The following is a 16,701-nucleotide window of genomic DNA, read 5'->3' as shown; positions in this document are numbered from 1 at the left end:
GCTCAACAGAATCCTGATTGGTTAGTACCTCTGTCAGTTTTTCCCAATTCTCTACCGCTTGTTATTTGCAATTTCCGGCTGTATGCAAAGCTAACTAGACAACCCTGTCAACACCCCCCTTTTCTGGCTACACATCCCTTAGTGCAGACTGCAGTGACCTCTTTCTCAGCATGGCTGAGGGGAAGGCATTACAGCTGGCCCTTACCTATTGTAAAATATTTTCAATCATTGGCTCCTGCTAGAGACTCTAATCTTAACTGAGAGAGAACAAGGACCAAAGGCTGATTTGTCAAGTTAGAGAATGCTGGAATGAGACCATGGTTTCTGTGTGCATGTGCGCATGCATGTGTGTGTGTGTGTGTGTGTGTGTGTGTGTGTGTGTGTGTGTGTGTGTGTGTGTGTGTGTGTGTGTGTGTGTGTGAGAGAGCATGCATGTGTTGTGTATGAGTCACAGCCTGTGTAAGACGGCTTTGTCACCCTCCTTTACCCTTAATACAGACACACAGTACATTTGCTGTTTTTATACGAATGAAAATACCAACTTAAATTTTAGCTGTATGTGTGTAGTATAGATGTAGTATGTAATATAGACAGCTTTTATTGCTAGTCTGAGCGTATTCACACAGGAGGTATTTTGCACTATGACAACTGTGGAAAAGTAGTGGAATAATGTGTGTGCAGCACCCCCTTGTGGTTCGTAACACACCCATGTAGTTTGTGCTGGCTCAAGAATTATCTGTGCTATGTATTTAAATAATGAACGTATGCAAAATTTTACAACAAATTAACAAATACGTGCCCTGATCTATACTGCAGAAACAAACACTCAAAATAAAGAGATATTATATTATAATATAATGTCATATAAAGATATGATATTATATTGTGCATGGCTCACAGATGTGCTTTTGCAGGTTGTTTCTTTTATTACTTTCATGTTGTAAGTTGGCAAAAGGACAGTGATTGTGACCCCTGGCACAGCAGTAGGAATGGATATATCGGTTGTTGGTAAATGGTCCAATTTGACAGTAATCCTCTCAGCCATCTGTCAAACACAGGCACAAATTTATAGCGTGTCATTTGAACAGTCTACACTCAATCCACATAGATTGCAGTATGGTAATGTGACATTCATTTCAAACGGATGTTTCCTCAATGTAAGGGTGTGTTTGGGATAAGTCCAGTGTAGCACTGGTGTGAACTCTATGGTACTTAGTTACGTTATGCACCATGGGATATCACAAGCCTGGGGGTTATGAGAGGGCGCCCTGTTAGTCCTGACCGCTCTGCCTGTCCCCGGGTCTGCAGGGGTGGGGGGTTGGGCCTGGTGCTGGCCAGCGCGGGCTTCGGCATGCTGACCGCCCCCATCATGGAGCTGCACAACCAGAAGGGCTACTTCCTGCACCACATCATCTTCGCCTGCTGCACCCTCATCTGCATCATCTGCATCCTGCTGCTGCCGGAGACCCGCTACCAGCCGCTGCCCGAGAGCATCACCGACGGCGAGAGCTACTACCGCCAGCCGCTGCTGCCGCCCAAGAAGCCCGGCGAGCAGGACCCCCTGCTCAACAAATCTGACAACAGGGACCGCCCCCAGGGGCCGGACGCCCCGCCGGGCGTGGGCGATGACCCCTCGGCCACCGATGCCGGGTCCCCCTGCCTCACAAACGCCGAGCCCACCTGCGTCGTAGAGGCTACGACACCCTGCGTTATAAACGCTGAAATCCCCTGTGTTAAAGACCCAACAGTCACCTGTGATATAGATTCTGAAATTCCCTGTGTTAAAGACCCAGCAACCCCCTGCGTTATAGATGCTGAAATCCCCTGTGTTAAAGACACAACAGGCCCCTGCGTTACAGACGCTGAGCCCCAAAATGTTGTAGATACTGTACCAGCCTGTGTTGGAGATGGTGCACCCCCTTGCATCAAAGACACAGTGTCTCCCAATATTAAGGAAGTAACACCCCCCAGTGTTACAGAAACAACACTCCCCAGTGTTGTAGATACTGTACCACCCTGTGGTGGAGATGGTGCACCCCCTTGTGTGAAAGGCACAGTTAAAGACACCGCCAATGTTAAGGAAGACACACCCCCCTGCATAGTAGATGCCACGCCCTCCGGTATTATAGACAGCAGCGTTTCCCCCTCTGTCACAGACAGTACGCCCCCTAAGGGTGACGCTCAGCCCTCTGCTGCGGACACTGCCCTCTCTTCCACTGCCGACAGCGCGCCCCACCACATTATGGACGCAACCACCCCCTCCAAGTCAGACCCCACAACACCTCCTCCCCCAGGGAGCACACCCCTCCCTGCTATGGACGCTGTCCCCCCCTCCGCCACGGATGCCAGTGGCCCCCACGCCCCGAGTCCTGTCCCTGTCACCACTGCGGACCCCGCATCGCCGGCGAACAACACCGCCAACCGAGTGACGTCATCATGATTGAACGTTCCGCCACCCCAACATCAGGCAGGTGGGAGGGGCTCCCCGTGCCGGGCGATCTTGCGACAGCCTCAGTCTCGGGTCACGTGACACATTAACCTGGAGGTCGGAGACCGGAGCGGCTCTGACCAATCGGCAGGAGGTGGGCGTGGCCTGAGCGGGAGGCGGTGACAGACTCAACCCGAAGGGGGGAATAGGACGGTGACGATGTCATGCTACTTCCTGCCTGCGCTGAATGTCCCTGCTTGTTGTGTGTTGTATGTGCTGAATATTGAATGTTGCTTTGGAGGTCTGGGCCGTGGAGAAGTCACTGGAGAAGGGAAAGACGAGTAAGAGCAGCCATGGGCCTGTTTCTGTCTGACACCAAGTGAACATTCAGACTTTCCAGTGTTAAATCCAGATGCAGTATGACTTGCAAAATTCAAATGAGTATTTCGCCATGTTTGAGGGTATAGCTTAAAATTTCATTAAATTTTTATCAACATATTGAGATTTTATTAGGATAAAAACTGCCTCGTACAATATGCCCAACAATAATGACTGCAGAAGTATTAAAAGTGCCATGACAAAGTCCTAACTAAGTTTGGTCTTTCTGAACCCCGGTATTTAATGAAGTGATCTTAGAGTCCCAAGAGATGGACAATGAAACCACTATGGCAGCAGAGGAATTATATGATTGATGAGAGAAAATTAGCTAGTTTATCACATACACGCATAGCCAATACAGCTAACCTGTGGACCTGTTCGTGTTGAATATTGCACAGACATTCATGTAACGTTATCTGAAATGTAAAGTTGCAAACAGAAAATCAGGACAAGATTCACGGGGCTGTGAAGTGATTCCTAAAAAAGAAGTGAGTAGGAAAAAAAAAAAAAAACGCTTAATTCAGAGCATTTGAAAAGCTGTTGTAGACAGTTAAATTCTACTACATACTCAACACACACACTGTGTGGTCATTGCTTACAGCCTCAAGGAGCAACCGCTTTATCAAAGGAGGACTACGTTCGTCTCAAAATGCACCTCTTGAAATGTGTAACTATGCACAGTCGACACAGCAGTTCCCTGCACAACACTAAGGTGGCAATAACTAACCAAAAAGTTGGCGACCTCCCCTGTCTGGTGCCAGTAACAAGAAAAGAGAGAAAGAGTTTTTTTACACAGGCTGTGACTAGCAGGATTGAAATAGCTTCCCGTGACATTAGTTGCTGCCTAGCTAAGCATTAATCGGTGCCAAATTAGCTTATGGTAACATTGCTTAAAAGCAAGATGGCTGCCCAGGTTGATAGGTTGATAGCAGTTCATGTGATGGGTCCAGGTGCACACATCTGCCCCCTAGTGGATGGAGAGGGGTACCCTTTTATTGACACAGTGATGCAAGGTAGTATATCAGTAGTATGTGGTCTACCATGCCTGAACAGTGTTGTGACCTCATAAGAAAAAAAATCTGAAGGCAAGCATCTGTATTGAGTATGTAGTGGGCCTAACTTGTCCTGTATAATGATGACCACACGGGGGCATCACAGGGATATAATTGAACAGCTGAAGAACCATTTGATTGCTTTCTGAGATCTGCTGAGAGCTAGTTTGGTGACAAAAAAATGCATGGTGTTTAAGTAGCCTGTCATAGGTAATGTGACAAAACTTTAGGTACACTTTTAACATTCCTTGGGTTTTGCACTGAATTCAAAGAAGGAGCACTTCACCAGAAATGATGTCCTTCACCATTGCTTCCATGCAGATCTGAGAGGCTGGTTTTCCACAGTTTCCATCGATACGTCAATGAATTTTCAAATTCATCTTCTGTTAGCTTTTTACCAGGATGTGAATGGAACATGGTGGGTCAGAGCACAAAATCCCCAAGCTGGATTTGTATATACTGGAGAGGCCCATCATCAGTCCACCTATGAAAGATAAGCATTGATAGTACTCCCTGACTTCACTGGAAGTATATGTGTGTCCATTTTGTGTGTCTGAACCTTCATAATTATAGCTGATGGTAGATATACACGATATATCTAAAGCTTTGCCCATGAAATGAAATACATGACAAGGCTGGATTTGACAATAATTCCAGTTGGAGATATGGCAAATAACAAACTAGTTCTCACTAGCAAAATTTCATCCTTGAATTAGAACACACTAGCTGGCCAGTCGGAAGCGTCTACTCACAGTTAGACCTGCACATGCATCTAATCAGTGGACTCTCTAAATGCTGCTTAAAGCACTCTGCTGACTCCTCTGAAGCAGCACTGGGTGCTGAATCAACGTCTCTCTGTGTCGGACATCATGACGATGCGGTTTGGTGTGGAGGTAACGAGACCTCGGGGGGGAGGGGGGAGGGGTTATCCCTGTACACCAATAAACGGCACATCATATGCATTTTGGTGGAGTGCCTCCATGTGAATGAATCAGATGGTTGCGAGTTCATTCTTGTAAAATGTGGAATAGTGGATGAATTACATGTCGTGTCGTGTTACTCACATAAAGCTTAATCGCGAAAACAATGAACTATTTCAATTATAATCCTTGTACCAGAGTGACGTGGCCCTAATCTATAATTCTGTGGGAGACTGTCACTTCGGATGTGTGAATTTAAGTGGCACTTTATCTGTAAGGGTAGGGGCAAAGCGTGTAATTGGTGGGGACTTAGATTCCTCCCTTACGAACATGTAAAACATGAAAAAAAATACATGGAATATATATTTTTAATATATGTCAGTATATGTGTTATATTATGATACAAACATTATAGCTGCTCTTTATGTGTACATTATGTAGATATTACCGCTGATATTGTAACATGAAATTATATTTTTGTAAATGTTAATGTAATATATGCATAAGGTTGCATATACTGAAGCAGCTATAACTGATATTTGTAATCCATGACAACATTTGATATATGTATTCAAATATATATTCCTTATATTTGTATTTCATATTTTAACATGTATTACATACATGTTGGATTTCACATTTAATTAGAAATTGAAAATAATAGTTTTTCATTGTGGTGAATGGTGTTTGGACCAAGTCATCAAGTCAGAGGAATGTTTGTTCAATAACAAAAAAAAAAAAAAACATCATAAATGATTTTGTTTCAGTAGAAATACATGATTGTGTTGTTTTATCTTCTGTCTGAGGTGTGAGGACACCATGCTGTACCTGGATCAGTGGATGTCTGATGAAATATTATAGTCCATAATTAATGTGCTCTTGTATATTTAAATGGGAGGTTACTGGATCAACTGGATCAAGTTATTAGACCATTGTTTACAGAAACATTTTTTTTAATGATGTTGTACTGTACAGACTTTTTATTTTTATTTTATTTGTCTTGGTAAATTCACACCATGTTTTACCATGTTGCTGCTTTAGTGTTTGAAACCCGTCGTGAGTTCGGTAGTGCAAAGGTTAACAGGCGTTTGACAGAGGTGCTGATGGGAAATGAAGTCCAGAGATAGTATTAATGCATTTCAGAAACTTTAATTTTGGGCTTTGCCTCCCATCAGTGTTGTTGCAAAATGTATGCCTATTGGACTCACCCCTGGGGGGGTGGGGGGTCAGACAGTGCTCCCTGTTCATTCTGGGACTTGCCATTGTATAGTTTCTCTTCCACACCTGTGCATTCAAAGAATCACAATACGCACCAGGAAACCACTAGTACGACACTATGGATCAGAATTAAATGTGGATCTGTGCCCTGGTCAGTTCAGAAGTGCACTGTTTCTCACAGCTGTGAAGCCATATTTGACATGTATAGTCTGGATTAATGTAGTTTAATGATTATCGCATGCTTCACCAATACTGAAATCTCAATAAGGGTTCAGATCTCATTCAGGGGTTAAACTCAAATTAGATTTCTATATTTTCACGACTTTTCAAATACATTTTAAGGGTCAGTGTTCAATTTTAATACATTATTTTTACTTCTGCAATAGACGATCCCCTGAATTTGGGCTACTTTGAAGATGGACATGTGAGGGAAGTACCTTTCTGAGACACATTAAAGAAGCACAGAAACACATACTTGGATTCTCTTAGCAGTGAAAACCAGTCGCAAATTATTGTCGGTTGTAGGCTTAATGTACAAGCTAGGGATCTCACAAAATTGAAAGCAATATTCGCACATTGAAATTGTTGACTGGATAGTAAATGACATCAAGCTAGTGAGTTAACAAAGATGATGTATTTTGCTTGCTTTAAAAGACATTTTTTTTTTAGATTTTGGCAATTTTCCATGACTTTTCAAGGACACTGGTCTGTTTGACCACTTTCTATGAATTTTCCATGAGTGAAAATATTTTAAAGGATTCTCAGAAATGAGAGAACTGTTTATTATCTTACATAGATTGTCTGTGTAGGTCTTCACTACTTTTTAAGTGTAATATGGACTCTCCCTTCCCCCTCCAAAAATCAGAGGAGGGATCTGAGAAAGGGACTCTAAATGCCAGGGAGTCTGTATTACGGTGAATGAAACAGTCTTTTTTAAAGCTGAAACTTGAAGTGGAATGTGGTCCTACTGCATACTAACGGCACAGCAGTGTACCAACCAAGACATGGTGAAATATTACCAAGCGTGAACGAATTTAAACTGCTGTCAATTGTTCTTGTTTTTAATGATGCACTTGTACATAAGCCATATGTGTTATTGTAATAAAGCTCTTTATTTATTGATCACTCACAAACGCTCGCTCTCAGTGTGATGATTTTTTGGGAATGATTCCTTGCACATTGTTAATAAGTATTAAGACACGTGTTAGTAAGACATTCTCAGTCTGTAGTTCTGAATTACGTTAATTCTACGATCCTGACAGACTTGGAGAAACACCCAAAACCCAAAGTACTTATGTTTTGAGAGTGTGAAGAGAGGGTGCTGAACTCAGACACCAACTGCTCCTTCCTTTCCCTTTTATTTTTATTGTTTTTTCCTTTTCCACTTAGTTGGCCTGGCTGGGGGTGTGATCATTTGTGTGTTGTTTACCAGACACACAGAGCACAGTAGTATGCAAATGGTCCTAAAAATACACCAGGTAAAAGGTGGCTTGTAACAGAAGCACAGGTGTCTGAAATACCAGAACACTTCACAAGGGGTGTTAATGCAGGGGAATTATCCGACCAGTCTGTGAGGAGACACCCACAAAGAATCCATGGTAACACATTATATACAAATCTATTTTTACAGGAAAATGATCATTCTAAGTGTGTGGTCCTCTAGCACTTTAAACTCTCCACAGAGCACCTGTGATGGTGATGGCCAATATGCAACACATAAAACAGGAGAAAAGTACAAAAAAAAAAAAAACTAAATTTTAAAACTCCTACATGAATCAGAACAGAACTGAGACCAGCCAGAGCATAGCCATGACTAAGCAACTAAAAAACAGGGCTCCTCCTCTCTTTTTTGCATGATTTTATGGCAGACAAAAATGTTGTGTAGCACATTGCTACCTCCCACTGACCAGGAATCATGCAGATAGTGAGCCCTTAGTTTGACTGACACCCTGGAATGCAAACCCATGGAGACCAGGGAGAACACACTAGATATATTCTCATGTGGTCCCAGAGGCGTCCACAGAGAGTAGGAGAAAACCCCTATATCCTCTAGGTTGAAAAGTAATCCCTCCTCTCCCTAGCATAGTCCACACTCTTTAAAAGTACACACGCTGCCGTGTCCGGTTCCTCGCTTTTCACAGAGGCCGTCAGGATGTTTTCCTACCACCTGGACCCCTGCCCTCAAACTTCAATGCCACGGCCTGAACCTGGTTTCCAAATCCCCCACCTGTCTGCCCCCCACCCCAGGCATAGGCCCTTCCTCACAGACTGAGAGAGATGTCCACCCCAAACCTCCACTTCCCATTCTTGCTGCCATTTGTGACCTATGCCCACCCCTATCCTGTTCTTGACTTCTGCCCAGCATAACGGTAAGTACACCCACCACTGTCTAGCCTCAATGCGGCATTAGCAACCTAATGGCTACTGCTCTCGAGCCACACACCTGCTTTAAAGCTGCCAATTAAGACAGGTGTGGCTCATTAGCCAATTACTGGTTAGACACACAGACAATTACAATTAACCAATTTTAAATATGAAGCTGTTATTTCATGTTTGTCATCAATTTGAATGAAAGACAATCGAGGATCTTCAAACACTTAAACAGTCATACTCATATGGTAATTTAACTCCTTTTAATATGCAATTAACAAGTTATTAAACATACCTTGTTAGCAGGCTTTCCCTCACACCTCTCCTGCATTTTCAGTTTGCTAGGAAAGTGTTAACCCAAAGAAGACAGGTTTTGGTCGTGAGTCAACTGATGGTGCTTTTGGTGGTGGACTTTTTCAGTAAATATCTAGGTGCATGAATGGATATGTTAAAAAATGAACTCGCCCTGGATAAGGATTCCAGGAAATGGACAGTATTATGTTGCAATGCTGTATTTCTAAGACCGCATTTTCTAGTCTAATTTCAGAGTCCGCAAGTTTAAAAGTCACTACATAATCACACTTTTAACTGCTTCATTTTGCCAGCACAGCATTACCAAGAGCTAATCACATTATTGATCCTATTGAACCACTCTTCGTAAAAGCTCATCAACTAGAACCAGTAATTTGTCTTTATTCAATTGTAGTAAATAACTTTTTCCATCTGGGGGCAGCATTACATTGTCTTTTCAACTGCCACTTGATCATGTCCCCTCCCCCAGACCTGAGATCTGTATAATATGACTCTGGCATTATTTCCAACCACATACAAAAGCTTAATTAATGAGATGTGCTGCTTGCATGTGCATAAAATGTTTTAAAGCTTCATTTTTGGCCTCAAACACACATAGCCCTCAATGAAATCGCCATTCTGCATAGGCTTGGGTGCTACTGTGATCCTTTTATCAACTTGTTCTGCATTTTTATTGGCCAAGATACAGACAGCACACTTTGTGATTTGAATTTACATAGAACCTACGGCTGATCGGTTTCATTTCATCCAATGGCAGCAGCCCACTAGGGATACACAGATTTCATTCTGAATGCCTGTTCCTTTCAAATGATTACTTCCACAAATCATCTAAGTAGTAACATGAACATGGGGTTCCCTGGCAAAATTCCCAGTCAGGCCTTTTTAGTCTAGCCATCTAATCATTATTCAGTTTAATTGGCTAAAATAAATCCCTCTCTACACCACAGCTGATGGGGGGTGAGCTTCTCGGTGCTTTGAGACCCTAGAAAAGCACTGTATAAAAAGCACTAATTTAATGCAAGCCACTGTTATTACACATACTTGCATGCGTTTAATAAGCATTTCCCTAGGTGAGTAACATTAACACTCCAACATCTTAAACACTGCACCAATAACCTCTCTCTCGGACAATTCATCTTTGATGGTAGACACCAATGTAATGAAGACAACCAAGGCGGCGTTATGTTTTTTTAATATATATAATTTGGTTCAATGAAAATGTGCAAAAACGTAAATACAAAACAGTCCTTCGATTATGGACGATTTTTAGGAAAAAAAAAAAAAAACCCTGGAAGTTTTAGGAAAGTGCTGGGAAAGGCAGTGAGCGTAGATACAAAGACCTCCACAGTAGCACAAAGCAGTGAACAGCTGGAAAGGCAGCTTCTACAGGATAACTGGCAGCAAACAAAATCTTTATGTAAGCATATATTCAAGTAAAAAATGTTTTTCTTCATCTGTAAGTAAACAAGGTTACAGATAACTAAAGAGTTACTGAAAACAAATACAAAGCCTCAATTATGGCAGTGTCTTACTCAAGGAAAGAACAAAAACGATATACACACGCTAGGCCACCCACCTGTTCGCTGTGAAATGGAATGATTTTGATTTGTTTCCATTTCACACAGATCATATCGAACAGTGGCTGGGGGGGGGGGGGGGGGGGGGGGGGGGGCACATCAATATCAGTAATTACAAAGGATCGGGGGGGGGTTCAATCAGTTTACGGCACTTTGACTCTGAGGAATGAATCTGTTCATGAGTAATTCTTGCACGTCAACAATTACAAGCTACTGTCCTTGAGGAAACAGTGTGTAATAATGAGTAAAATATTACTTGCTACAATCGGTTACTGCAATATAAGTGGATTTTCAATGCCTGCCCCCCCCAAAAAAGAGCAGGGTAGAGGGGTATGTTTGGGGGAGTAGGGCGTTTTGTGCTTTGACAGCGTGAGGTGAGATTCGGTTGCCCTCAGAACAGTCCCTTGTACCCTACAAACCTGATGAACACTGCACTGACCCTGGTCCTCAGAACCTCACTGGCTGAACACTGACCTGGGATCAGTGCTGCTGACAGGAGTAGGGAGTGAAGGAAGGAACTGTTTTGGAGGCAACCAACTGCTCAAGAGGAGGCTCTGCACGCTGGCGCAAGTACATCCGATCGTAACCCTGGATGCAGTCCTGCCCCCCCCCCCTGGTCGCAGGGCAGAAAAGCGTGACCGTAACTGTACGGAGGTAGGCTCAGTAACGCAGGGCTCCTAACGCAGGCTCAGTAATTGAGGATCTGCACATCGAACAGGTCGCAGACTCCTTCGTTGTCGTCCAGGTTGAAGTTGTAGTCCACGCCCGGGGTCGGAGAGAGACGCAGCAACGGGAACACTGCAAAATGAAAACAAAAAAGTGTTGCATCCACACATACTGGTTGCATGTGACATTCTCAGTTAAAGGGACCTGAGCATTAATACTGGGCATGCAAAATGTTTGTACAATGTTCAGTCCAGACTGTGGCCTGTTGTAAAAATGAATGACAGAAGAGAAAAGTATTGGCATGCTCAGAACTGTATAAGCTAGGCATGAGAGTTAATACTCTGCTCAGTTGAAATGAGAGAGCAAAGCTGTCTTGGAAAGAGTAATCCAGTTCTCTTTTAGCTGCACCAATGGATGAATGGATGTTGAGTGGATGTTTTTTTTTTTTTAAATTATATTACTCATTTTTGCTAGAGAAAACATCATAGGGATTTTGGAATCGGAATCATTTTAAATTAATAACAAAAATGTCAGCCGTCAAGTTCAGGGGGAAATAAAATTTATACGCTCACCATCTGATGACATCAGCTCATCTATTATGTCAGAAACTCCTGTAATCAAACAATACAAAAAACAAATCAATAAGCATTTCGCTCTTTGGGAAGTCCAGCTTCCCCAGCAGCACAAGGACCATTGAGAGTCAGCGAAATTGTTAAAAAATGTATATACATTTCATGCATGAGAGAAGCGTTTGGTTATAAAGCACAAGCAGCAACAACAACATAGAAATGATTGGTACTAGCCTGCTGTGATTGGCTGAATGATGTCATAAAGACACTTCCCCCTGAGCCAAGTCATGTGCCAAGCTGAGCTGGTCTCTCATTGGCTACAATCCCTGCCCATCACTGGGGCCCCTCCTCACCTTCTCGCTCCTCCTTCAGCTGGTCCGCCGTGTTCCCCTTCAGGAGGCTGCCCACGTCCAGGGGCAGCATGGGTTGGAGGTCGTGACCTTCCATGTCACCCGCCTCCGTGACGGCTGTCGGGCCGCTCAGGGGTTCTGACATCAACAGGCTGGATGTTGACTGGGGGTTACAGTCTGAGGAGGAGGGGTGGGGAGCTGATGAGGATGAGACCACCTACATTTCCACAATTGATCTTCACCAGTCAATGGCACAATAAGTTTTACTCCATTTGGGGAAGCTACTTCACGACTGAAAATGTCATGAATTAAATGTCTCAATTTAAATTTTACTCCAAATATTAATCCATCTGGGGCAGCTGCTTCAGGACCGAAAATGTACAACGCGATGTCCGATATTCCTGCATGCTTTACCCGGTTCTCCTGCTTCACAGGGGGAGACTGTCGAGTGAAGGAACTCACCCATCTGCAGGTCAGCGACAGAGCTGGGGGTGAGCTGCTGGTCCGGCAGCGCCACCTCCTGGTCAGGAGGGCACAGGTCAACAGCAGCAGGGTATTTGTACCCGCTGGCTGGCGTGGAGGGGGGCGTGGGCATGGCCGAGATGTCGTCAGGGGGAGGGACGGAGAAGACCACGGGCTTGGAGGTGGTCGTCTCGCGGTTGATGAGCATAACTTGGATGGGCGCCGACTGGCTCTTCAGGTTGACCTGGTATTTCTTCTGACCGTTCTGACCCTAATGGGGTGGGGGATACAAATGTTTGACTATTTAAGTACAATTTTGAAAATGTCTGTAACATTTAAACACATCTAAGCAGGGTTTATTTTAAGTTCTCAAGGAAAAATGGGGCAGTCAGAGAAGACAGGTGTAGCTGATTGCAAGCACACAGCCCAACAAGGCTGGTTTCCAAACACTTGGTGTGTCCCATGAAACGCTTCTACTGGCTTAAATACACCACAGCAAAACTGTACTACAAAGTAAATTAGTTAACAGGTTAGGTTATAAGCAGAAGTGTAGTGTAGTAGTAAGGAGCAGGGCTTGTAACCAAAAGGTTGCTGGTTTGAATCCCAGCTTGGGTACTACTGTTGTACTCTTGGGCAAGGGACATAACCCACAATTGCCTCAGTAAAGATCCAGTATAAATGGATAAAACCGTAACCTACTTCATGCAAGTTGCTCTAGATAAGCGCGTCTGCTAAATGACAATGTAATGTAGGTCAGGTTATACACGAACCCATCTTCTACGAAAGGTGAGGTCAAGAGAGAAAACCCCTGCAAGAGGCATACACTATGCCCTAACATTCAGCATTACATGTTGCATTCTATTACAGAACAATCCAAGCCTCCAAAATCCAGAGCATCAGTGCACCCCCCCCCCCCCCCCCCCCCCCCCAAGTTTTAGAAGATCCCCCTCATACCATCTCTGGCACAGGCACTTCCAGCTGCGTCCCTGTGGGGGCGATGACGGCCAGCAGGGTGTCGCCTGAGTGCGTTTCACAGAGCAAACGCATTACGATTCACACAAACAGAGCAGACAGACACAGCTGGCACTTAATCAACAACTCGCCATGCATTAAAACAGGCAAAACAAAACACCAGCAAAACACCAACAGCACCACTGTCGCTGAGGAATTGCACAGAGACAGAACATTTCATGCTGTGAACCCACAATAAAATGCTTTTTCCTCCCCAAACTGCGACTATTTTGCTGTACTTGACCGTTTATAAGCAAGTGTCAAAGTTAAGACAATCCCTTTCAGTCTACAGCAATATTGCTACCTAGTGTCCAATCAGCAGGGATTTCTGGCTAAGTAACAGTGCAAATCAACCAGTTCCTGAAGTGGTGAATTTGACACAGCATCCCTGCTGCTCCAGAGCATATCATTCACTTACCACTGAAGGCGTTGCAGATGTCTTCATGTGTGACATACTTAAATGTACACAAGGTTAAGGTTAAGAACGGCAAATTCTCAGTATCTTCCAACAGAAAACAGAACATATCACCAAGCCAAACATTTGTCCTTCACACTAACGCACAAACACAGCAGAGCAAATGAAACTGGATGGAGGCATGACATAAATGAAATGCCTCCACTGGCCTGGGGGACATTTTGAGTGGATGTTTCTCATAGAAGGCTTTCTCCAGTCCAGTTTAATTTCCACTTACTGACTACTGAGACAGAACCTGTTGCAGCCCAAGCCCCTGTGGCTAAAACGCACTGCTAACTCTCTTCAGGCTGTGCCTATTGATGTAGCATTTCTACAAACTTAGCTAGCTGTAAAATCCACTACCTTCCCCATCATCCTTCCCATTGCACATGCATTACAATTTTATTACTGTTGCCAATGATTAACATTATCCATACAAATTAATATTAAAGCCCACCAATATAAAAATGCTGAAATGCATACTGATTAAACTTGACTGTAATGAGTACGGCAGTACGGCTCTAAGAGATGTATCATGTGACCCTTCGTACGCAGTGCATGAGGAGGATATTGGCTGTCGACGGGGTCGTCGGTCATGTGATTTATGCTCTGCTGTAGCCAGGCTTTCTGACTGTCCAGCTCCTTCTCCTTCATCTCCAGCTCGGCCATCTGGGCCTTCAGGAACTGCACCCGCTCCATTGCCTCTCTGGTCTGGCAGGCTGCATTCTGACCCCTAGAGGGAGAACCAGGAGAAACTCACCCGCACGCCCACGTCAAACAACCACTGTGAGCTTATCAGCGCCCATCACTCACATTCAAGGTGCCAAATATTACATTAATGGCATTTAGCAGATGTTCTTATCCAGAGCAACTTATACGGGTTGTAATTTTTATATGTTATCCATTTATCCAGCTGGATATTTACTGAGGCAATACTGGGTTAAGTACCTTGCCCAAGGGTACACCAGCAGTGCCCCAGTGGGGAATTAAACCAGCAACCAGATTCTTCACTGCCCACTTACTTCCACTGGATGATGTTCTTGGTTTTCTTCTCGATCAGGCCAACGCCCTCAAGGACGTTGGTGATGTCATATATCCGCCTCTTCTGCCGTACCGCAAGGCTATCGGCAGCCTGTTCGGGGGGAAATATGGGATGCTATTTTGAAAAACGGCAAAAGAAAGGAAGCTAGGCATCAAGGAAATCAGATCAGGATTTGCATGACAACAGCTCAGTATTACCTATACCAACTCTAAGAGTGGATTCCATTCAAGAATGAACACAAGATCTGAATACAAGATGAATACAAGATCTTCAGGTTTCAGAAAAAAATTTGGTGGGGACGACGACGACTTTAACTACGAGGAAATACCGCATTGAAAAAGAAGGCCAAATTAAGATGGGTCACTTTACGTCAAAAAGCAAACGCAGGAATTTGCACTGCATGGCGAAACAAAAGCACACCAAAGATTACCAGCAGTATAACTGAAGGAGAAGGAAAACTACTGCATAAACACTGCCCCGCCCACACCAACTGTACTGGCGCGAAAGAGGCAAAGATTTGCTTATCAACGGTATGGGGAAAGAAATCGATTGATATTATATTTGCTCTAGCTGGTAGTACAAGGAAACTCCCCTTAAAAAAAGACGTCTGGGCTAAAGTCTGTTTACCTTTCCAAGGCATGCGCCTGTGCATTTGACGGAAGTACTTGTGCATGGTCGCCGAACTAGGGATCAGATTGGTTTAGTACTTAGGTGACCAACGACTCTTGCAAGCCGCACTGGCGAGCTATAGCTAAAGTTGGCTTTCCGTTGCCGGCTAGTCCACCCCGTAGACTTTTGTTAGTTACATTTTTAACACATATCTTTCACATTTTCCCCATTATAAAGATCTGTTAAAACTACGCAGATACTGAAGACGCGGTGCACCAGTTTGACAGCCAGCTACACACCACAATCACGTTGTGGATGCGTTCATGGCAAACCAGAATTTACCACCTGGATTATGGGAGGTGTAGTCCTCACACCAGAGCCTACGAGTTACGACTGCGCATGCGCCACACTTGCTATTGGAGGACGTTGAGCCTCGCGACTGCACTCACCACCAGGTGAAGCAAATCACTGCACCTGCTGGCGCTCGGGATGAGCCACTCAGTCAAAAACTGAGCTTAGCCTGCTAGCTACAGCCAATTAAACTAAAATTTCAAACGACGCCCTCATCGGTCATTACACAGTAAAAAAATAATGCGAACAAAATTGAGAGCTGGAAAATGTTTTGTTGTTACGCATTGTCACATGAAGTAAAATTTAACATCCGTTTCTTTGTTAGCTGGTTCTATTCTTCAGTATGCTAATCACCTAGCGAGCTAGCTACTTCAAACAACTGAATGGAACTTTGCTTGATGAATAAATCACATGGAGCAATTACTAGAAGTAACGCCAGTAGGGGGTGAAACCGGACGGAATCTGAAACTACTTGTGTAAAACTGACCACTTTGAGATCAAGCACGCCGTCCTTAGCCTCTTGGAGCAGCGTCACGAACTTAATGGTGAGGAGACCCAAACTTTTCTCATGGCGACTCGACCCGTTCGGCGTGCAGTTCTGCAGGCTCGAGCTCACGGACTCGGACATCGCCTCGCGCTCCCGGTGGAATGTCCCCCTCGCGGTTCACCTGTCCTCTTCTTATTTTAACTCGGTCGTCCGGTCGTGTGAAGGCGGCAGCGAGAGGCTGAATTTGTCCCCCATTCAACAGCCAGGCTAACTATTTACCTCAGGTAGCAGCAGCCTCTCGGTTTGTAGTTTGAGGGGTTTTTAAATGAAAGGAAGTGACGTTCGATTACCGTTGCCTTGGCAACCGCGGCTCCCCCACCTTTCAACACGGATCGCGAAGGAGCGCTCGTCCAGTTGTTCGCTTTTGCCAAATGTGCGGGTTTCT

The 16,701-nt window shown here is 44.2% G+C and overlaps 2 protein-coding genes across 3 annotated transcripts in view; one reads left to right on the top strand and one right to left on the bottom strand.

The window, feature by feature from the left end:
• Positions 1 to 4,296, top strand: part of LOC118771366 (solute carrier family 22 member 23-like) — a 41,135-nt gene extending 36,839 nt beyond the window's left edge. Inside the window, exon 11 of the mRNA XM_036519340.1 lies at positions 1,309 to 4,296. Coding sequence (XP_036375233.1) covers positions 1,309 to 2,440 — 1,132 coding nt within the window. The 3' untranslated portion in view covers positions 2,441 to 4,296. The remainder of the gene's footprint in view (positions 1 to 1,308) is intronic.
• A 6,647-nt stretch (positions 4,297 to 10,943) lies between these two features.
• Positions 10,944 to 16,546, bottom strand: e2f5 (E2F transcription factor 5). Of its 2 annotated transcripts, XM_036519346.1 has the most exons (9): positions 16,257 to 16,546; positions 14,790 to 14,899; positions 14,339 to 14,500; positions 13,732 to 13,775; positions 13,257 to 13,321; positions 12,303 to 12,573; positions 11,844 to 12,017; positions 11,494 to 11,532; positions 10,944 to 11,053 (listed from the first exon to the last, which is right to left on the bottom strand). In XM_036519346.1, exons 1-9 carry the CDS (start codon positions 16,395 to 16,397, stop codon positions 10,944 to 10,946), a joined length of 1,116 nt encoding a protein of 371 aa, XP_036375239.1. In that variant the 5' UTR covers positions 16,398 to 16,546. The 2 variants fall into 2 exon arrangements, with proteins under 2 accessions (XP_036375239.1, XP_036375240.1); XM_036519347.1 differs by lacking the exon at positions 11,844 to 12,017.
• Positions 16,547 to 16,701: the final 155 nt, after the last annotated feature.

Source organism: Megalops cyprinoides, chromosome 24 (genome assembly GCF_013368585.1).
Source record: "Megalops cyprinoides isolate fMegCyp1 chromosome 24, fMegCyp1.pri, whole genome shotgun sequence".
Taxonomy (NCBI): Eukaryota; Metazoa; Chordata; class Actinopteri; order Elopiformes; family Megalopidae; genus Megalops; species Megalops cyprinoides.
This window is presented reverse-complemented; position numbering and strand designations above follow the sequence as displayed.

What these genes read in the sequence shown, in the direction of transcription:
- e2f5 (XM_036519346.1), bottom strand. Translation starts at nt 16,397, where the DNA reads ATGTCCGAGTCCGTGAGCTCGAGCCTGCAGAACTGCACGCCGAACGGG. An exon ending in GCGTGCTTGATCTCAAAGTG is followed by an intron (nt 14,900 to 16,256) that starts GTCAGTTTTACA and finishes CCCCCCGAACAG; the next exon opens with GCTGCCGATAGCCTTGCGGT. An exon ending in GCTGAAGGAGGAGCGAGAAG is followed by an intron (nt 11,533 to 11,843) that starts GTGAGGAGGGGC and finishes GTTTGATTACAG; the next exon opens with GAGTTTCTGACATAATAGAT.